At 38.0% G+C, this 24060-nt stretch overlaps 1 protein-coding gene across 3 annotated transcripts in view; it reads right to left on the bottom strand.

Annotated features, from left to right (window-relative positions):
* The window catches only part of FAM120C (family with sequence similarity 120C), a 110710-nt gene that overhangs the window by 35308 nt on the left and 51342 nt on the right, over positions 1 to 24060 (bottom strand). For all 3 annotated transcript variants that reach the window (XM_032847957.1, XM_032847958.1, XM_032847960.1), the window contains exon 10: positions 11845 to 12094. In XM_032847957.1, coding sequence (XP_032703848.1) covers positions 11845 to 12094 — 250 coding nt within the window. The remainder of the gene's footprint in view (positions 1 to 11844; positions 12095 to 24060) is intronic.

Genomic DNA, 24060 nt, shown 5'->3' with positions numbered 1-24060 from the left:
GTGCATATATCACTTTGAATTAGTGTTTTGTATTCTTCAGGTAAATACCTAGTGGTGTGATTATTGGATCATATGATAGTTCTATTTTTAAATTTTTGAGCATTGTCCATACTGTCCTCCATAGCAGCTATACCAGTTTGAATTCCTCCCAACAGTGCACGAGGGTTCCCTTTTCTCCACATCCTCACCAACACCTGTTGTTTCTTGTGTTTTTGGTTTTAGCCCTGCTGACAGGTGTGAGGTGGTATCTCACCGAAGTTTTGATTTTCGTTCCCTGATAATGAGTGATGTTGAGCATCTTTTCATGTGTATGTTGGCCATCTGGATGTCTTCTTTGGAGAATGTACATTCTTCTACCTGCTTTAAACTAGATTACTTGTTTTTTGGGGTGTTGAATTGTATAAGTTCTTTTTATACTTTGGATACTAACCCTTTATCAGATATGTCATTTGTAATTATCATCTCCCATTTGGTAGACTACTTTTTAGTTATGTTGATAGCTTCCTTTGCTGTACAGCAGCTTTTTATTTTGATGTAGTTCCAATAGTTTATTTTTGCTTTTGTTTCTCTTGCCTCAGGAGACATACCTAGAAAGATGTTGTTATGTCTGATGCCCATGCTCTCTTCTAGGATTTTTATGGTTTCAGGTCTCACATTGAAGGACATCATTTAATACTTCCTATAATGCAAGGTGGTAGCAATAAATTCTCCTTATCTTTGGTTATCTGGCAATCTATTTATTTTACTCTCCTTTCTATTTTACAGGTTGAGATAAAATTAACATACTATACATTTCAAGTATTAAATTGTACCCATTTACATTTACATACATACAATTTACATACATATTGTTTGATGCAATTACATTTTAAATAAGAACTATGCAATTATTCTGTCTTCTGTATTGACCTACACGATTACCTTTGCTGGTGTTGTTTTTTAGTATGAATTTGAATTATATTATATATTAATATTATATATTATATTATATTATTATTGTCTGTTGTTACTTGCTTTCAGCCTGTAAAACTTCCTTTAGTATTTCCTATAACAGAATTCTGCTAGCAACACATTATCTCAGTTTACCTTTTAATGTCTTTTTTTGGCTCTCATGTTTGAAACATAGTATTATTGGATATAAAGTTGGCAGCTGAGAATTTTATATTTAAGCACACTGAATTATGTTGTCCCATGCTTTCTGGTCTCCATTGTTTCTTTTTTTTTTTTTTTTTTTTTTAAAGATTTTTTTATTTATTTATTTTGACAGACAGAGATCACAAGTAGGCAGAGAGGCAGAGAGAGAGAGAGAGAGCGAGGGGAGGAAGCAGGCTCCCTGCTGAGCAGAGAGCCCGATGCGGGGCTCGATCCCAGGACCCTGGAATCATGACCTGAGCCGAAGGCAGAGGCTTTAACCCACTGAGCCACCCAGGCGCCCCATGGTCTCCATTGTTTCTGATGAGAATCTAATCTTTGTGGTTTCCTTGTATGTAATTAGTCATTTTTTTCCTTACAGCATTCAAGATCCTCTTTTTGTCTTTGTCTTTCACCATTTTGACTATGTCTAGTGTGGTTCCCTGAGCTCATCTCATCTGAGATGCATGAGATAATGTGTTTCTTTTTTTTCAAATTTGGGAAGTTTTCAGCCATTTTTTTTTGAATTTATTTTATTCTCCCCTGCTGGTACTCCCATTACATGAATGTTGGTACACTTAATGGTGTCACTCATTTTTCTGAGGCTCTGCTTAGTTTTCTTTATTCTTTTATCTTTCTGGCCTTCAGGCCACATAATTTGTATTAATCTGTCTTCAAGTTTGCTGCTTCTTTCTTCTGCCAGTTCAAATCTACTGTTGATCTCTAAACTTCATTTTGGTTTACTATATTTATCAGCTCCAGTGTAGTCCACTTGGCTGTTTTAAATACTTATTCTTTACTGATATTCTCTATTTGAGGAGACACTATCATTTGTTTTAATTCTTTATGCATGGTTTCATTTGGTTCTTTGAACATTTTAAAAATAACTGCTTTTAAGTCTGTCTGCTATGTCTGTAATCTAGGCTTCATTAAAAGTCTGTTTAATGGGCACCTGGGTGGCTCAGTTGGTTAAGCGATTGCCTTCCACTCAGGTCCTGATCCCAGAATCCAGGAATCAAGTCCCACATTGGGCCCCCTGCTTGGCAGGGAGTCTGCTTCTCCCTCTGATCCTCCCCCTCTCATGCTCTCTCTTTCTCATTCTCTCTCAAATTAAAAAAAAAGCCTGTTTTATTTAATACGAATGGGTCAGACTTGCATGTTTTTAGAGAGTCTTGGAAGTTTTTTGTTGAAAACTGGATATTTTAGATAATATATGGTAATGACACTGGATACTGACCTCGCCCTCCAGCCCCTGGCTGGTTGATGTTTGCTTGGTTGTTCTCTTGCTTATTTAGTGACTTGGCTGCACTAATTCTGTGAGCTCTATTTCTGAAATAGAAATGTAGAGTGAAGCCTCTGATGTCTCTACTGATGTCTCTACTTGTTTTTCTTTTAGCTTAGCAAACTAGATGTTCCCCCTGGGTCTGCTTAAGCCACTAACTGATCAAAGATTTTGCTTAAGCCTTCTTAGCCAGTTAGATTTTTACCTTTTACTATTGAATGTGTAGAGTAAGGCTTCTCTCATCGTTCAGGGAGTTTACACATTTTTGACCCATATTCAGTGAGGGAATATTAGTTTGGAGGTTCCTTCTCTGATCACTGCTAAGAAGGCATAACTCTGGGTATTTACAATCTTCTAGTCTTGCAATGATAAGTTTTATTTTAGTGCTAAACTTGGCTTCCTAGGAGTTGCTTCTGGGTCAGAAAAGCTTACTGTTCAGTTGATACTTGATGAGAGGTGGTATTTCGGTTCCTTGTGTCAGTGAGGCATCTGCCCTGTATTGATGATCTCGGGTGGTTTGGAGAATGCTTTGAAGTCTGTCCTGTGTCCTGTTCTGGTTGCTCCTGAGTGGGTTCCATCTAGCTCACGCATACACCATTCCTGATCTCCAGAGTTCATTCTGATCCTGGGAGGGTTCTTCTTGGCTGTTTCTTTCCCTGGTATCCTCTATAAAACCTGGATGCCCTGGTGTTCTGCTCAGATCATGAGCTACCAGCCTCCTCTTAATTGTTCATCAAGATACTTATTATTCTTGACATACTCTTAGGCACAGAATTCTCCATACTCTGCTCCAAGTAAAGACAGTCCCTTCAGGCAGGTGTAGAGCTCCTCATTCTTACAGCCCACCTTCTCCCTGAAAAGAACTGCTCAGTGCATCATTCTGAGGCTGCTTTTCCCAGAGTGGCAAGTGACATCCCTGCTCTATAAGTGTGCACTGAAAAAGGGTGGGGTAGTTGGCAGCCCCTACTCTTTTTGGCTTGATCCTCCCAGTGTGGAAACTCCTTCTTACACATGAGCTGGGATAGGAATGATTAGGGCTCCAAGTATTCCTGGCATGCTGCCCCTAGATTAGACCTTCTGCCCTGAGTGGGGGGCTTGGTGGGTGATCTTCTTTACCATGCCTGCCTGGACACAGGGCAGGAATTGATGAGAAATGGCAACATTTTCCTCCCCAGGTGAAACCATAACCCAAGAACGAGAGCAGGGAAAAGGAAACCTCATCTTCTTGGCTATATATGCTTAAGGGTTAAGTGATTAAAAAATTAATTTTCACCATATAAGCTGCAATTTTTCTGGGGAGAGTGTTTGTCTACATCCTTACTATGTCCTTCTGGAAGGGGAAGAGGAAGGGTCCTACTCCTTACCGACTTTTTTTCTCTTGTGGTAAAATATATATATTTACCACGTTAATAATGTTCAGTGTATTTCACAGTGGTATTAAGTAAATTTACACCATCACCACCATCCATCTGCAGAACTTTTTATTCTTCCCAACTTGAAACTCATGCCCACTAAATACTCCCTATTTCCCCAACCCCAACTCTCTGGAAATTACCATTTTACTTTCTATCTCTGAATCTGACTACTCTAGGTACCTCATATAAATTAAATCATACTGTATTTGTTTTTACTGGCTGGCCAGTTCACTTAAGTATAATGTCTTTCATGAACAGACATTTCTGCAAAGAAGACAACCAGATGGCCAAGAGACACATGAAAAAGTGCTCCAAATCACTCGGCATCAGGGAAATACAGATAAAAACCACAATGAGATACCACCTTACACCAGTCAGAATGGCTAAAATTAACAAGTCAGGAAATGACAGATGCTGGTGAGGATGTGGAGAAAGGGGAACCCTCCTACACTGTTGGTGGGAATCCAAGCTGGTGCAGCCACTCTGGAAAACAGCATGGAGGTTCCTCAAAAAGTTGAAAATAGAGCTACCCTATGACCAAGCAATTTCACTATTGGGTATTTACCCTAAAGATACAAATGTAGTGATCTGAAGGGGCATGTGCACCCGAATGTTTATAGCAGCAATGTCCACAATAGCCAAACTATGGAAAGAACCTAGATGTCTATCAACAGATGAATGGATAAAGAAGATGTGGTGTATACACACAAACACATACATATATATATACACACACAGACACAATGGAATACTATGCAGCCATCGAAAGAAATGGAATCTTGACATTTGCGATGATGTGGATGGAACTAGAGGGTATTATGCTGAGCGAAATAAGTCCATCAGAGAAAGAAAATTATCATATGATCTCTCTGATATGAGGAATTTGAGAGGGAGGGCAGGGGGTTGTGAGGGGTAGAGAAGGAAAAAATAAAACAAGATGAGATTGGGAGGGAGACAAACCATAAGAGACTCTTAATCTCAGAAAACAAACTGAGGGTTGCTGGGGGTGGGAGGGGTAGGGAGAGGGTGCTTAGGTTATGGACACTGGGGAGGATATGTGCTATGGTGAGTACTGTGAAATGTGTAAGCCTGATGATTCACATACCTGTACCCCTGGGGCAAATAATACATTATTTGTTAATAAAAACAACTTTAAAAAAAGTATAATGTCTTTAAGGTTCAGCTGTGTTGTATCATGCATCAGAATTTCCTTCCTTTTTAAGGCTGAATAATATTCCATTTTACGTATATACCACATTTTGTTTATCAATCCATCCATCAGTGGAAACAGGTGCTTCCACCTTCTGATTATCTTTTTTAAGATTTTATTTATTTATTTGACACACACAGAGAGAGACAGTGAGAGAGGGGATACAAGCAGGGGGAGTGGAAGAGGGAGAAGCAGGCTCCCTGCTGAGCAAGGAGCCCAATGCGGGGCTCAAACCCAGGTCCCGGGGATCATGACTTGAGCCAAAGGCAGATGCTTAACGACTGAGCCACCCAGGCGCCCCATACATTTTGATTATTATTAATCTTCTTCTGATTCCTTATATGTGATAAATTATATTTCCCTTGCTTCTTCCAAGACTGTCTTTGTCTTTTAATAGTGTTTGAGTGTGGATCTTTGAGTTGACCTTGGAATTTTTTATCTTGGATACGTAGATCTATGTTTTTCACCAAATTTGGGAGGTTTTCATTTCTTAGTTCTTCATGTATTTTTTTCTAACCACCCCCCTCTCTCTAGGTTCACCTATTGTGCATATGTTGGTATGTGTGATGTCCTTATAGGTCTCTTAGTCTCTTTTCATTTTTCTTCTTCTTTTTTACATTCTGTTCTCCTGATCTTTTTCTTCTCTCAGCTCAAATCTACTAGAAGGAGCCTCTTCCTTCAAGTTAATTTGTCATTTCTATTATTGTATTTTTCAATTCCTGAATCTCTATTTGGTTTCTTTTTGTAATTTCTATCTCTCCACTGCTATTCTCAATTTGATGGGTCACTGTTATCATACTTCAATTTTTTAAAAAAGATTTTATTTATTTGACAGAGAGAGTTACAGCAAGAGAGGGAACACAAGCAGGGTGAGTAGGAAGGAGAAGCAGGCTCCCTGTGGAGCTCGGAGCCCAATGAGGGGCTCAATCCTAGGACTCTGGGATCACGACCCGAGCTGAAGGCAGAGGCTTAACCAACTGAGCCATCCAGGTGCCCCTCATACTTCAATTTTTTAAATATGGTTTCCTTTAGTTTTCTGAATATATCTATTATAGGTATTAAAAATTCTTATTTACTTTGTCCTACATCCATACTCCCTCAGAGACAGTTGCTATTCAGTGCTCTTTGTTCAGTGTATAAATCACACATTATTATTTCTTTGGAAGTCTTCTTTTCAATCATATATTGCAGCAACCCTCCCCAAGCACTATTGTTGCTATTGCTTTGTTTGCTTAGTGAAATGTCTGGACTAATTTTGCAGAGCGTGTCCCTCCTGCAGAGTGTGGCCCGATAGCCCTGTCCCGATTTTTATTTTTATTTTTAACTCTTCTTTTCATTTTTAAGCCTAGCTTCCTAGGCATCTCCCTTGGATCAGCATAGCTTAGTGGTCAGCCAATGATTAGTCAAAGGTTGGGCAGAAACATCTTGAGCTAATAAAGCTCCCATTTTTGCCAAGGGGATATAAGTGTAGGTTAGACATGCATTAAAATTTTAGGCAGTTATAAATCAGGCTTTTATTTTTACCTTGTGCAGGCCTCATGTTCAGCCTTGGAGGAATATGTAATTGGCATTCTCTCCAGTTTCTCTTGAGTGTGTATATAGCCCTACGGATGTACACAACCTTTCAGAGCCCCAGGAATATAAAGCAGCTTATCAAAGCCTTTTATGACCATCATATTGCCCAGATCAATCAGTTAAATTTTTACCACAGTGTACAGCAGCCACTGGCAACAGAGGTGTTTGCCTTCCCTGATACTGTTATTGTTTTTGATATTGCCCTGGACTTAAGCTTTTCATTTAAAAATTCCTTTCTTTTCTCAAGATCAGTTAAATCATTGCTTAGTTTTTATACTATCTTTTCTCTTTTCTCTTTTACCTTTATCTCTGTAATAAATCTGTCAGGAATTCATGTGAGGCTAGGCCCAAACTTGATGTTTTCTCCCCAAATACCAATACAGTTTTTTCAACAACTATTTAAAAATTCCTGTATTCCTCAGATTTTTGAAGCTTCCTTTGGCTTGTTTTAAGTAATCATGTGTGATCTTACTATTATCTGCTCTGAAACAATGACCTGTAAATTTTTATGCCAGTATCACATCATTTCAGTTTAAATTTATAATACATTTTGGTATTTTTGTTTGTTTGAGGCAAGACTGGTCTTTTTTATAATCCCAAGCTATTCTTCTTCATTTGTTTCTCCCAATAAACTTTAGAATTATTCTGTCAAGTGAACAAAAACTAGTTCTTTTTTACTTTACTTTTTACATATCAGGATGGCACATGTTTAACTCAAATGCCCTATTACAGCTGATAAGAAATCCACTGCTTTTTAATAGGATTATTTGTCCAGAAAGATTCAACTTTTACCCATAAATCTAGAGGTATGACCTTGTCCAATTTCATGTTCTGTTTCTGGAAAACTGTTGAGATTTGAATGAAACCTTGCTAGAAAAGCCTTGCTACATGCCTCTCCACATTCAACAGGGCTGTACCCCACCCCTGGAAGTTATGCCTTCCTCAAACTGTACTAGCCTGTCCTGTAGATTCTCTTTTCTCTAGGCCAATTGTCCAAGAGCTGCATCAACATTAATTTTTAGTCACAACTTCCCCAGCATTACTTTACTTCCACGAGAGGTATCTTATACCTATAGTTAGCAGAAGCAACTGAGGAGTTTAGACTCCTAGTACTCAGTCAGGCCACAGTTCAACACTGCTACCCGGTCTTAATCTGACATTGCTGAGCAATGCAGTACTTGGGATAAGTTAATCTTCATTTAAAGTTGAATTTTAAACTTCCAACCAGATTTTATGTTAATTTGTAAGGCTGTATTTTTCTATTTTTTCATCTTTTAAAGAGCATAGGAATTCGGAGGTGGAGAGACTTGGGTTCAAACTCTTAACACTACCCATTACTAGCTTTGTAACCTCCGCAAGTCACTTTTCTTTGAGCCTTTGTTCCCTCATGTATAAATGGAGATAAATAATATTTACATATTAGCACTATTATGAGGATTAGAAGCATTGTACACAAAGAGCTGACTTAGTACATTGCCAGGTACATAACATGTAATATTACAAAACCTGTTCTTGATGAATTTATGAATAATGATTATTGCCTGTGCTTTATTAATGAACTTATATGGGTTCCTGGTTTATACAGGGCAGTTCCCCCTCTACCGCATGGGTTTTTAGGTCTTTTTAAAAGTAATCTTTAGGGGCACCTGGGTGGCTCAGTGGGTTGAAGCCTCTGCCTTCGGCTCAGGTCATGATCCCAGGGTCCTGGGATTGAGCCCTGCATCAGGCTCTCTGCTCAGCGGGGAGCCTGCTTCCCTTCCTCTCTCTCTGCCTGCCTCTCTGCCTACTTGTGATCTCTGTCTGTCAAATAAGTAAATAAAAATCTTTATTAAAAAAAGTAATCTTTATATCTTTTTCCCTGCTTTTAGGCAGCTTTTAAGCTGCTACTTATCATTGCTGTCACTGGGGCTGTTTCTAAGAATAGGTCCTATTCCTTGTCTCATCTCCCTTACAATTTGCTGCTTCTGATCTGTTGTACACTGAAAAATCAGATAACCAAATTGTCAGAAATGTATCTAAATTAAGAATAAATAGGTTGAGCAGGAGGCCAAGGGGTTTTCTTCAGGGAAAGCATATGGAACCTATAAGACTACTAGAGCCTAGGCTTTGTGATAGCTATTATAACTACTCATAAGCCATTCTTATTTTCATGCTCCTGGAAGTGTTTTTAAAAATCCAGAAAATCAAACATATGGAAAAATGAGCTATTACTGTATTTTGAGAATAAAGGTAAACAAAACAGGTGATTCCAGAGTTAATATTCAGGGCTATGGGCCAGAAACATGTTAGAAGCTAGGAGGAATGAATCCTGTCATTATTCTTATTGGGAAGACTTCTTAAATCACCAATTTTAATCTCAAGGCAGTTAGAAAATTAAAATACTAAGCATCTATTATGTGATAGGGCCCCTACATGTATTACCTCACTCCTTAAAGAGCTCTGAGAAATAAGAATTATTATACCCATTTATGGTAAGGGAATGAATGCGCTAAAAGGTTAAAGAGACTTATCCAAGCTGCAAAGTGCCAAAGCCAGAATTCAAATTAAGGTCTGTCCAATTTCAAAGGTCAATGCTCTGTAACCCTTTGATGACTTTTTTTTAAAGATCTTATTTATTTATTTGTCAGAAAGAGAGGGAGTAAGAGAGAGAGAGCATGAGCTGGGCATGGGGAGAGGCAGGGACAGAAGGGAGAAACAGACTTCCTGCTGAGCAGGGAGCCTGATGCAGGACTTGGTCCCAGAACCCTGGGATCACGACTTGAGCCGAAGGCAGATGATTAACCGACTGAGCCACCCAGGCTTCCCTGATGACTTGTTTAGACTGACTTCTCTGCACAAAAATTTACTTCCTCTACATCAGCAAATAAACAATGAGAAAGTGTAACAGATAACAGAATGTCAACCATAATCACTACAATATATATCAAGTACTTACAACTTTAAAACACAGACCTCTATGGAAAAAAAGTAACTCTACTAAGACATAAAGGAAGAGACCTAAATAAAGGGAGAGGTAAACTATGATCTCTGGATGGGAGTACTTAACATGATAAAGATGTGAACTCTCCCGAAATTAATCTATAAACTCAATTCATTCACCAAAAAATTCCAACAAGATTTTGTGGAAACTGGATGAATTCTAAATCATATGTAGAAGAATAAACATCACATGATTCAGAAATAGTACACGTCTGACACAAGAAAAGTACAGAGTGGAGATTTGTCCTACCTGATATTAAGGAAAATTAAAAATTTATAATAATTGAAACAAGGTGCTCCTGGTCAGAGATCAAATAGGCAATGGAAAAAAAAAATGAATCCAGCAATGTACTCATGAATATATAGGAAGCTGGTACATAAGAAAGGTGGTAATATACATCAATGGGGAAAGAAGAGATCATTTAATAAATGGAGTTGGGAAAACTAGCTTATTATGTAAAGAGAATAAAATCAGATCCTTCCTTACAGAATATACAGAATACCCACTATATTAAAGAACTGACGTGGAAGGCAACATTATAATACTATTAAAAAATGTAGAGAATTATCTTTATGACCCAAAGGTAGGGAAGAATTTATTAAATAAGAGTTCAAAAGCACACACCACAAGGATACAATTTGAAAGGTGTGACAAAACCAAAATTAAATATTTCTTGGTTAGAGGTGAAGTACACTGATGTCTGCAACTTATATGGAAATGCATCCAAAAGGATGGATAAATGGCTATTTAGAGATGGACAGATGGACAGTTATAATAAGATAAAGTAAGTATAGTAAAATATTAATTATAGAACCTAAGCAGTGGTCATATGGGTGTTCACCATACTATTCTTCCAACTTTTCTGTGTGTACGAAGTTATAAAAATAAAAAAGCTGGTGAAAATGAAGCACTTTTGTTCAACAAAATATTGTACATAGTTTTAAAAAACTGTGAATGGAAAATATATCTGATATATACACAGATACAGAAATGATACTTGCTATATACGTATGCATATACACACATTTGACAAGAAACTTCCGTGATCTGCAAGACAAGTAATCTAAAAGAAAACTTGCAAGGTAAAATAAACAGGCACTGCAGAGAATGAGAAAAACAAATGGTTAATATGTATAAAGTAGAAGCTCATCTCATCTGTAGTCAAAGAAATGAAAAGTAAAATAAAAGATACTACTTGAGGGGCACCTGGGTGACTTAGTTGGCTAAGTGTCTGACTCTTGGATATGGCTCAGGTCACGATTTCATGGTCATGAGATCCAGACCCCTATTCAGCCCTCTGTCAGGCTCTACACTCGGCGCAGAGTCTCCTTCAGATTCTTCCTCCCTCTGTCCTTCCCCCACCCCTCTCTTAAACAAACAAAGTCTTTTAAAAAAGACACTATTTGAAGCTCACTGGACTGGCAAAAATTAAGAAGTTATGTGATATCAGTACTGGCAATACTACGAAGAAAGAGAAACCCTTAAGTGTTGTTCACAGAACTATATATTAGTACAGAAACGATCTAGAGCAACTTGGCAATATGTGGCAAAAAACCTATATGCGTATCTTATAGAGTCCAGGAATTCTACTCTTGAGTATATACTTCAGAAAAACTGACACAGGAACACAAAGAAACAAAGACATCTATGAAGATACCTCCTGCAGCACTGTTTGGAACACCCAAGAACTGGAAATCAATAAATAAAATACTGTGACATTACTATTTGATGGAACATAATCCAGCGGCCATGAGGTATGAACCATGTATGAATATGGATAGATCTCAAAAATAACAGAGTGAAAAAAATAAGTAGAATGAGATGTACAGCACCTTTCCTGTTAAAAAGGGGGGAAAATCTACACATACAAACAACACTATAGACTCTGCAAGGATACACGCATGTCTAAATAAATACATGGAGAATGACTTGAAAGGACATACTCCAAATACCCAAGAGAGGGTAACTATAGGAAGAGAAGGGAATTAGATCATGAATAAAGACTGAAGGGGACAAAAACCAAACATAAAACCAAATATGAAAGTTCACACAGATCATGCATGAACTGATGATGACAGAGGATCATGAACTAAGGAGACTGTCACAGCAATCAATTTCAGTGTTTCTGAATTCTAAGCTAAACATAAAACAAAAACTTCCCCATCCCCAAACACCATAAAAACACATGCTTAAAGGAAATGTAAAAAAAGTAAAAGAGATGAACTGGCCACCTCCCTGTCACATGGCTTACCGGAGTACACAGCACATGAGCAGCAGATGGGTTGGGACATTAGCTGGATTGAGCATACTGGGTGTATCTGACTTCATACAGGCCAGGAAGGCCCGCATCCTTCTGTTCTTGTCCTCAACGGCTTTGCCTAGCCAGAGCTTCTTGAGGTTTGGGCAAGTCCATTCCCGAAACGTCAGTGCAGACACCAGCTCAGGGGTTTGAGGAGACTTCCCTTTATAGGCAGACCACTCTTTGAGGATCACTGAAGGAACTAGAAAACAGAAATTGAGGAAAAACAAGTTCTAGAGAATGTCTGAGCATTTCTTCAACTGGCCACAATTGACAGGATCATCTGTCATATTTCAACATCTTTTTATTTTTTGTTACCATTAAATTTTATTGTTAACAGTAGTAACAGCAGGAATAGTAAACACTTATCAGATGTTTGATACATGCTAAGAACTTTACATATAGGGGCACCTGGGTGGCTCAGTGGGTTAAGCCTCTGCCTTCGGCTCGGGTCGTGATCCCAGGGTCCTGGGATCGAGCCCCACGTCGGGCTCTCTGCTCAGCGGGGAGCCTGCTTCCCCCTCTCTCTCTGCCTGCTGCTCTGCCTACTTGTGATCTCTGTCTGTCGAATAAATAAATAAAATCTTTAAAAAAAAAAAGAACTTTACATATAAATGTAAATCTCACTTATTTCTCAGAACTCAGAACTCTAATCCTGAGAGAGAAGTATTATATCTATATTATCATAAAACATAGTGCCCATTTTTCAGATGAAGAAATAAAGTCTCAAAATCACACAGTTAATTATATTAAAACTCATTTAAGTACATGTACCAGGCTAGCAAGGAAAGAAGTCCAACTAAGAATTACGTAAGTATCTGGCTTCATACAAGATGGGATTGGGAGGAAGACAAACCATAAGAGACTCTTAATCTCACAAAACAAACTGAGGGTTGCTGGGGGCAGGGGGGTAGGGAGAGAGTGGTTGGATTATGGACTTTGGGGAGGGTATGTGCTATGATGAGTGCTGCGAAGTGTGTAAACCTGGCGATTCACAGACGTGTACCTCTGGGGCTAATAATACATTATATGTTTATAAAAACTTTTTAAAAATATCTGGCTTCATTATAGACTACAGGACGCTCCAAAAGATGTTTTAAAATTTCACAAAATTCTCAAAAAAAATCTTTTAGATTTTTGAAGGTTTAACAGATGAAGAAAACATGGCTTCTGTCTACTTCTGGTATACATCAGGCTCTTAAGCTATGGCCTCTTTTACTTAAGACATCTAGCATCTAATCAATTACCCAAGCTAGAAACCTGGAAGTCATCCCAGAGTCTACACTCTCCTTCACCTCCTACACATCTGGTTATTTCCAAGGTCCTGCTGATTCTATTACTTGATTATGTTTTATATCTGTGCCGTTTTCTTCATCACAACAAATACTGCAGAGATTCAGATCTCATCACCTGACAAGTCTCCAGACTGCTGTCCCAGACTTCATCCTGTATGGTGTACCTCATATGCATGCTCCACAACTGTGAGAATTCTCTTTTTAACAAAATTTTTATTTTGAAATAATTAATTCACAGGGAGTTGAAAAGATAGTTGAGAGAGGTCCTGTGTATCCTTACCCAGTTTCTCCCAAAAGTTATATCTAAAACAATTATAATATCAAAGCTAGGAAGTTGACCTTGGTATAGTTGTGTGTATAGTTCTATGTCACAGGTAGTTTTTTTTGAATTCTATTTATTTATTTGACACAAAGAGAATACAAGTAGGCAGAGTGGCAGGCTGAGGGAGAGTGAGAAGCAGACTCCCCACTGAGCAGAGAGCCTAACGTGAGGCTTGATCCCAGGACTATCATGACCTGAGCCGAAGGCAGATGCTTAAACCACCCAGGCACCCCTCACATGGAGGTTTGTATAACCACCAATGCAATCAAGATACAGAACTATTCAATTACTACAAAGATCTACTTTATGCTACCCCTTTTATGGTCACACCCAATGCCCTACAGCACAATCCCTAATCCCTGGCAACTGCTAATCTATTCTCCATCCTTACAATTTTGTCAATTTGAGAATGTTATATAAATAGAATCATATAGTATGTAATCTTCTGAGATTGGCATTTGCACCTGGCATAATGCCCTTAGGATCCTTCCATGTTGCTGCATATATCAATACTTTTTTGCCAAGTAGTATTCCATGGTATGGCCATACCACAGTTTAACCATTCATCTTTTGAAGGACATCTGAGTTGTTCCCAGCTTGGGGCTATTACAAATAAAATTTATTATAAATATTTTTTATAGGTTCCTGCATGAAAGTAAGTCTTCATTTCTCTGGGATAAATGCCCCAAAGTGTAAGTGCTGGGGTGCATGAGAAGTCTATTTTGACTTTTGAAAGGAAATGCCAAAGTATTTTCTAGAGTAGAGGTACCATTTTACATTCCTACCAGCAATTTATGGGTGATCTAGTTCCTCCACATCCAATCCAGCATGTGGTATTGACACCATTATTCATTTTAGCCATTCTGATAGGTATATAGTTATATCTCATTGTGGTTTTAATTTGAAATTCTTTGTGCACCTGGGTGGCTCAGTCACTAGGCATCTGCCTTCGGCTCAGGTCGTGATCCCAGGGTAATGGGATTGAACCCTGCATTGGGCTTCCCGCTTAGCGGGAAGCCTGCTTCACCCTCTCCCACTCTCCCTGCCTATGTTCCCTTTCTGTCTCTCTGTCAAATAAATAAATAAAATCCTTCCAAAAAAATTGCAATTCTTTAATGGCTAATGATGTGAAACATCTTTTCATGTCTTTATTTGCCACACATATAATTTCTTCAGTGAAAGGTTCGAATTCTTTTGCTGATCTTCTAATCAGACTGTTTCCATAATGCTTAGTTTTCAGAGTTCTTTATATATTTTATTTTTTAAAAAATATTTTATTTTTTTTTTTACCAGAGAGAGAGTGAGAGAGGGAGCACAAGCAGGGAGAGCAGCAGGCAAAGGGAGAAGCAGACTCCCCAGTGAGCAGGAAGCCCAATGTGGGACTCGATCCCAGGACCCTGGGATCATGACCTGAGCCACAGGCAGATGCTTAATTGACTGAGCCATCAAGAGTTCTTGATATATTTTAGACAGTAATCTAGATGTGTGGTACCTGTTCACCTATGGATGTCCAATTCATCTAGTACCATTTTTTAAAAGGACTATCCTTCCTTTAATGAAGTACTTCTGCAGCTTTGTCAAAAATCAGTTGGTTGTACTTGCATGGGGCTATTTATGGATTCCCTATTCTGTTTCACTTCTCTGTCCATATTACTACCACCGATACCACACAGTCTTAATTACTGTAGCTACACAGAAAGTCTTGAAAATCAAGATAGAGTGATTACTGCCAACTTACTCCTTTTCAAAATTGTTTTAGCTGTTCTAGTTCCTTTGTCTTTTCATATAAATATTAGAATAATCTTGTATATCTACAAAGAACCCTTCCGGTATCTGGATAGGAATTGTGTGAAACCTGCATATCAATTTGAAGAGAAGTGACATTTTACTACGTTGAATCCTCCAATTCATGGAGATCTAGGTCTCTCCATTTACATAGTTCTTCACTGATTTCTTTCATCAGCATTTTATAATTTTCAGCATACAGATCTTGAACATCTTTTGTTAAATTTATGCCTAAGTATTTCATTTTCTTTGGAGGAATTATAAATGGTATTTTTGAATTTTGGTTCCTCATATTCATTGTCAGTATACAGAAATATAATTAATTTATGTACCCTACAAACAAGATGAACTCACTTATTAGCTCTAGGAATTTTGTTGTAGATTGTGATTTTCTACATAGACTATATCATCTACAACTAGGGACAGTTTTATTTCTTCCCTTCTGATCTGTATGTCTTCTGTATCATTTTCTTGCCTTTCTATGCTGGCTCGAAGTTCTAATACTATGCTGAAGAGCAGCAGTGAGGGCATAACTAGCCTTGCTCCTTATTTTAGGAGAAAAACATTCAGTCTTTCACCATGAAGTGTAATGTTAGCTGTACGGTTTTTGTAGATGTTCTTTATCAAGTTGAAAGAATTCTCTACTCCTAGTTTTCTGAGATTTTTTTTTATCATGAACTGTGAAATTTTGTTAAATATTTTTCTGCATCCATTGGGATGACCAGATACTTTTTCTTTATCCTGTCTATATGGTAGCTTACATAGACTGATTTTTCAAATATTGAACCAATCTTACAAGATAGAATAAACCCTACTGGGCAGTGGTGTGTAATTCTTTCTATATATTGTTGAATTCTACAGATGAATATTTTGTTAAGAACTTTTATATCTATACTGATGAAGGATATTGGTCTGAAGTACTGTTTTTACATACTGTCTTTATCTGGTTTCAGTATTGGGGTAATACTGGCTTCATAGAGTGATTTGTTAAGTGTTCACTCCTATTTCCTGAAAAAGATTTGTGTAGAATTGATGGCAATTCTTTTTTTTCAATTTAAAGATTTATTGTCCACAATAAGTGCCTGACTATATAAAGCATTGCTGGAAATTAAAAAAGACTTACGAGACAGACTCTATGTACTCTTTTAAAAAAGAATTATTATTGAGGGGTGCCTGGCTGGCTCATTCAGTAGAGCATCCAACTCTTGCTCACAGAGTCATGAGTTTGCGCCCCATGTTGGCTCTAGAGATTACATTAAAATTTTTAAAAAATTTTATTCTTGAAATATAATTGATATAAAATGTTATATTAGTTTCAGTTGTACAACATAGGGATTTGAAAATTATCTGTTAAAAATTCAGTAGAATTCTCCAGTGAAATTAATTCACTGCATTCATATGCAATTCTTATAAATAAGAATTTATTTATAAGATTTCTTTTTTGGGAAAATTTAAATTTAATTAGTATTTACAGGGCTATTCAAATGATCTATTTCATATTAGGTGTGTTGTGGTAGTTTGCAATTTTCAGAGATTGCTCCATTTTGTTTCAGTTGTCAAATTTATGTGTAGAGTTGTTTACAGTATTCCCATATAACCCTTTGGATATCTGTAGGTACTATGGTGTTATTCCCTGCCTCATTCTTGGTATTAGTAATTGTGTGTTCCCTATTTTCTTCTTTGCAGACTTTCTAGAAGTTTGTCAATTTTATGGTTCTTTTCAAAGAACCAGGTTTTTGTTTCACTAATTACTCTGTTATTTTTCTGTTTTCAATTTCATTGGTTTTTGTTCTTTATTATTAATTCTTCACTTTGGTTTGCTGCAGGCTTAGCTTTCTCCTTCTCTTGTTTCTTAAGGTGGAAATGCAGATGATGCTCTAATTTGAGCATTTAGTACCATAAATTTCCTTCTCAGCAATTTAGCTCCATACCACAGACTCTCATATACTGCATTTTTATTTTCATTTCATTCCATGTATTTCTTTCTTCCTCTTGAGACTTGTTCTTTGACCCATGGATTGTATTAAAGTGCTTTGTCATTTTCCAAGTATTTCCAGGCTTTCCTATTACCTTTCTGTTTTTAATTTCTAGTTTGATTCCATAGTGGTCTGAAAATATACTCTGTATAATTTTAATGAGCTTAAGTTCACTGAGTTTGAGTATTTACCCTAAAGATACAGATGTAGTGATCCGAAGGGGCACGTGCACCCGAACGTTTATAGCAGCAATGTCCACAATAGCCAAACTATGGAAAGAACCTAGATGTCCATCAACAGATGAATGGATAAAGAAGATGTGGTATATATATATACAATGGAATACTATGCAGCCATCAAAAGAAATGAAATCTTGCCATTTGCGACAACGTGGATCGAACTAGCGGGTATTATGCTTAGTGAAATAAGTCAATCGGAGAAAGACAATTATCATATGATCTCCCTGATATGAGGAAGTTGAGAGGCAACGTGGGGGGCTTGGGGGGGTAGGAAAAGAATAAATGAAACAAGATGGCACTGGGAGGGAGACAAACCATAAGAGACTCTTAATCTCACAAAACAAACTGAGGGTTGCAGGGGGGTAGGGGGGTCGGGAGAGGGTGGTTGGGTTATGGACATTGGGGAGGGTATGTGCTATGGTGAGTGCTGTCAAGTGTGTAAACCTGGTGATTCACAGACCTGTACCCCTGGGGCTAATAATATATTATATGTTAATAAAAAAAAGTTTACTGAGTTTGTTTCATGGTCCAAGATATAATCTATCATGGTATATGTTAAGTGGGCATGTGAAAAGAACATATATTTTCCTCTTGTTGCATGTTCTATTAAGAGTCAATTAGATCCTATTCATTAATGGTACTGTTGAGTTCTATATTCTTGATGATCTTCTTTCTAGTTGTTTTACTCATTATCGAAAGCAGAGTTGAAGTCTCTCATTATAATTGTGGATTTGTCTCTTTCGAAGTTTTCTCAGTTGTGGCATCACTATTTTGTGGCTCTGTGGTTTGGTGATAGACATTTAGGATTGCTAGTCTTCTTGGTATATTGACTCTTACCAGTATATAATATCCCTCTCTTTTCCTGGCAATCTACTTCGCTCCGAAGTCTACTTTATGTGGTATTAATATAGCCATACCTAATTTATTTTGTTTAATGTTTTCATGGTAAATAATTTTCCAACATTCAACTTTCAACATGCATATCATTTATATTTGAAGTGAATTTTTGGAGACAACATATAATTGGGTGATGATTTTTATCCAGTCTGTGAATGACTGTATTTTACCTGGTGTAATTAGACTACTACATATAATGTAATTATTGATGTTAGGGCTTAAGTCTATCATTTTTTTGGTTTGTTTTCTGTTTTTCATATCTCTGCTTTCTTCCTCTTCCCTTCCTGTAGGTTACATGAACTTATTTTAGAATTCCGTGTTGATTTATCTATAGTGTGTTTGAGTATTTCTGTGTACACCTTTTCTAATGCATTTTCTAGGCATTGCATTATGTACACATAAGTTACCACAGTCTACTGGTATTGACATTTTACCCGTTCAAGTATAGAAACCTTACCAGTTACATCCCTTTAATCTTCCTGACTTAGAACTGTCTTACATATTTTCCCTACAGACACTAAGAACCAAATTAAACAGTGATACTTTTGCTTTAACTGTGAAATTTAGAAAACTCAAGAAAAGCAAAGTCTATTGTTTTTACCTACATATTTGTTCTCTCCATTGTCTTTCCTTTCTTCCTGATGTTGTAAGATTCCTTCTTTAAATTTCTACTTTAACTCTAGTTAGTTAACATACAGTGTTACTAGTTTCAGGTGTACAATACAGTCCTTCAGCACTTTCATACATCACCCTGTGCTCATCAAAACATGTACCCACCCTCCTACTCCCCCGCTCTGGTACCCATGAGTTTGTTCCCTATGATGGAAAGCCTGTTTTTTGCTTTGACTATCTCTCTCTCATTTTTTTCCTTTGCTTATATGTTTTGTTTCTTAAATTCCACATTTAGTGAAATCATATGGTATTTGTCTTTCTCTTATTTTGCTTAGCATTATATTCTCTAGCTCCACAATATTGTTGCAAATGGCAAGATTTAGTTATTATTAGGGCTTAATAATATTCCATTATCTATTACTATACAATATTCCATTATATTCCATACACACACCACATCTTTATCCATCCACCAACTGATGGACACTTGGGCTGTTTCCATATTGTGGCTATTATAAATAATACTGCTATAAACATAAGGGTGCATGTATCCCTTTGAATTAGTGTCTTTGTATTTGGGTAAATATCCAGTAGTACAAATACTGGTTCATAAAGTAGTTCCAGTTTTAAATTTTTGAGGAACTTCCATACTATTTAGCACAGTGGCTGTACAACTTTGCATTCTCACCAACACTGCAAGAGGGTTCCCAGTTCTCTACATCCTTGCCAATACCTGTTGTTCCTTGTGCCTTTGATTTTAGCCGTTCTGACAGGTGTTAGGTGTTACCTCATTGTAGTTTTGATATGCACTTCCTTGATGATGAGTGATGTTGAGCATCTTTTCATGTACCTGTTGGCTACCTAGATGTCTTCTTTGGAGAAATGACTGTTCATGTCTTCTGCCCAATTTTTAATTGGGTTATTTGTTTTTAGGGTTTGAGTTTTGTAAGTCCTTTATATATTTTGGATACTAGCCTTTTAGTGGATATGTCATTTGCAAATATCTTCTCCCATTCTGCCTTTTAGTTTTGATTGTTTCCTTAGCAGTACAGAATCTTTTTATTTGATATAGTCCCAAGAGTTTATTTTTGCTTTTGTTTCCCTTGCCTCGAGAGGCCTATCTAGAAAGAAGCTACCACAGCTAATGATGAAGACGTTACTGCCTGTGTTCTCTTCTAGGATTTTTATAACATCAGGTCTCACATTTTAATATTTCTTGTAGGGCTGGTTTAGTGGTCATGAACTGCTTTAGGTTTGTTTGTCTGGGGAACTCTTTAAGTCTCCTTCTATTCTGAATGACGGCCTTGCTGGATAGATTATTCTTGACTCTTGATTTCTCCCATTCAGCTCTTCAAATATATCGTGCTACTCCTTTCTGGCTTGCAAAGCTTCTGTTGCAAAATCTCCTGCTAGCCTTATGATTTTTCCCTTGTAAGCTAATGACTTGTTTTACCTGCTACCTTTAGAATTTTTTATCACTATACTTTATAAATTTAATTACAATATGTCTTGCTGTTGGTCAGCTTTTGTTTAATCTGTTGGGGTTTCTCTGTGCCTCCTGTACCCAAGTATCTGCTTCCTTCTCCAGCTTAGGGAACTTTTCAGCTGTTATTTCTTCAAATACATTTTCTGACCACCTTTCTCTGTCTTCTGAGACTCCTGTAATATAAATGTTATTACATTTAACGGAGTCAGTGAGTTCTCTAAGTCTATTCTTGTTTTGCATAATTCTTTTCTCTCTCCTTTATTCAGCTTGATTACTTTCCATTACTCTCTCTCCTGGGTCACTAATTCATTTTCATTTGTTTCCATATACATGTTCCTCTGCTTCTTCTATCTTGCTGTTCATTCCATCAAATGTGTTTCTAAATGTCATCTATTGTGCCCCTTATCTTTGCTATGTCATCCTTATCTCTGTGTTAAGTGTCTCACACATGTAGTCTACTCTTTTTTCAAGTCCAGTGAGTATCCTTAGAATCATTGCTTTAATGTCTTTATCCAGCATGTTACTTACATCTGTTTTGCTTAGATCTCTGGCTTTGGCCTTATCCTTTCTTTCAGTTGGGATAAATTTGTTTTCTCATTTTGTCTGCCTCTCTGTGTCAATTTCTCTGTGTTAACAAAGTCAGTTCCATCTTCTCCTCTTGAAAGTAGTGACTTCATAAAGAAGAGGTCCTGGAGTGTTAATCCCCTATTCACCAGAACCTGGCACTTCAGGAGAATATCCTATGTATATTGCTTATGGCCTTCTTTTGTTTATGGGTCCCTTTTCCTTTCCATGTAGTCATCAGCACTGACTCTCTGCCTGCTGTGGGTTGTGCTTGCTCTCTATGGTGGTAGTGGGACCCAGGCAGGCTAGCTCTGGGGGAGTGGGGCATGCCCACCAAGGAAAAGGAACAGGACAGTTGTATTAGCAAAATGTACACTGGGCAACTAGTCCTATGCCAGATCTCCTTTAGTGTTGTAGTAGTTGGAGGCTGCACACTGGGCAGCCAGAAAAACAAGACCAGCTGGGGATACACAGCTGGGCATAGTGGGAGATGATGCCTGTGGGTGCACAAAGGTGACTGGAGGATTGCTGCTCAGGGTGGTACATGCTTGTGGCTGGGGGCACATGTCCTGGAGATCACACAAGTGTGGCTAGGGGTGCACAGCTAAGCACAGTGTGACAGACATGCATGGTGCTCAGCGGCAGCTGTGCACCTGGTGGCCGGGTAGGGAACCTGTTTAGCTTTAACAAAATTTGCCCTGGGGTGCTTGGGTGGTGTAGTCAGATAAGCATCTAACTCTTTTTTTTTAAGATTGTATTTATTCATTTGACAGAGAGAAAGCATAGCAAGGGGCATGGCAGGCAGAGAAGAAGGAGAAGCAGGCTCCCCGCTGAGCAGAGAGCCCAAAGTGGGGCTCAATTCCAGGACCCTGGGATCACAACCTGAGCCAATGGCAGATACTTAACCGACTGAGCCATCCAGGTGCCCCATAACTGCCCAGCTCTTGGCTTCGGCTCAGGTGGTGGGATCAAATCCCGTGTCAGGCTCCATGCTCAGCACGTAGTCTGCTTGGGATTCTTTCCTTCTCCCTCTACCCCTCTTACTTGTGCTGTCTCTCTAAAATAAATAAATCTTTTTTAAAAAATTGCCCTGAGCCCAGGGCAACAACACCAGCAGCTTGGAGTTGATAAGTCCTCAAGAGAACTCGGGGGCATGGAGCACTGCTAGTGAGTTAAGTGCCAAGTGTCTGTGCAGCCCCACCTCCAACAGGTGTCTCTTTGCTTATGCTGACAGTTGGGGATGGAAAATGGCACCTGCCAGCTCCCTTGTTTCAGAAGTCCCCCAACATACTCAAACAAGTATGAACAGATCTGTCTACTGTTTGTGCAGTTTGTTCTATTAGTCTTCAGATTGCTCTCCAGTTTATTGACTTGGATGTGGATGATATCTAACTGGAAACATGGGACGGGGTGAACTCAGGGTCCTCCTATTCTGCCATCGTCCCAAGCTCCTCCCAAGATTCCTCCTTTTATCATTTCCTTTTTGTGTAGAGGAATACCTTTAGCCCTTCTTTTACTGCAGTTCAGCTTGTGAAAAATTATCCTACTTTTCCTTCACCTGAGAATATGTTGATTTCCCCTTCATTCCTGGAGGATGCTTTTGTTTGATACAGAATTCTAACCTGACATTTCTTTCCTTTCAGCCCTTGAAAATGTTGTGCAACTTCCTTCTGGACTCTGGCTTCTGAAGAGAGATCAGCTGTTATTCATACTGTTTTGCCACAATAGGTAAAGCACTGCTTTTCTCTGGAGGCTTTCAAGAATTTTTCTGCCTTTAGCTTTCACAGGTTTAATCAAGATACATCTTCGCATGGATTTCTTTGGGTTTATATTATTTATAATTCACTTAGTTTCCTGAATCTGTGGGCTTGCTTTTCCCAATTTTTAAAATATTCCAGCCATTATTTATTTGAATACATCTGCAGTCCACCCTCTTCCACCCCTCCTTCTGGAATTGTGATGACACAAATATTAGACCTTTTGTTTTAGTTTCACTGATCCCTGTCCATTATTTCAGCCTATTTTCTATTATTCAGACTGAGTAATATCTATTGTTATGTCTCCACATTCACTGATTATTTCTTTTGTTGTCTCCAATTTGTTATTTAACCCATCTATTGAGTATTTTGTTATTTTATTTTTTAGTTCTTAATTTCCCTTTCTTCTATCTTCTGTTTCGTTGCTAAGACTTTCTATTTTTAAGTCGTATCATGCATGTTCAGAACTCTTCGTCAAAGCATTTTTAAGATGGCTGTTTTGAAATCCCTATCAGGTAATTCAAACATCTATGTCATCTCAATGATGGCACCCACTGACTTTCTTTCCTTGGTGTGATATCTCAGTTTGAAATCTTTCTGGTTCTTAGTATGATGAAGGATTTTCAATTGAAACCTGGACATTTGGGATATTGTTTTAAAATTCTTATTTCAATCTTTTAAAAAGATCTTTAATATTTTGAAAGGATCTTATTTTAATTTTGTTGTTTTAGCAGGTATTTTCTGCTATCACTACCGTGAATAAAGGGGGATGTTATCTCATTCCTGCCAAGCAGGAGTGAATGAAAGTCCTGGCTCCCCACTCAGCTCCCCTCTCTCCCTTGTTATACAGTCAAGCAAGGATAGAGGTCTAGGTTATTTATCTGGCCTTTGCTAGTAGGGGTGAGGGTGGGCTGCAGTTTTTCTGTGGTATTTGACTAGTGTAGAGTGGTTATTATCTAAATATGTTATGTTGCTAGGTTCTTTCTTTTGGGTCCTTTGACTAGAGTGAGAAGGCATTTCTTGGGGCTTTTACTGGTCTGTACCTATTAGGTGTTTCTGGGCTGCCAGCTTGTCCCACACCTAGTCTAGGATATATGCAGCAATAAGAAAACCCAGGGAACTCACCACTGCATTACTCCTTAGATCCCAAAGTCCTTAGCCAATCTGCCTTTTTCTTGTCACCTTTGAGAATGTCTTGTGCTTGTTATATATATAATGTCCTGGGCTTTCAGTTG

Source organism: Lontra canadensis, unplaced genomic scaffold, assembly GCF_010015895.1.
Source record: "Lontra canadensis isolate GAN:19392208 unplaced genomic scaffold, GSC_riverotter_1.0 scaffold197, whole genome shotgun sequence".
Lineage (NCBI taxonomy): Eukaryota > Metazoa > Chordata > Mammalia > Carnivora > Mustelidae > Lontra > Lontra canadensis.
The sequence above is the reverse complement of the archived record's forward strand: the minus strand, read 5'-3'. Positions and strand labels throughout refer to the sequence as shown.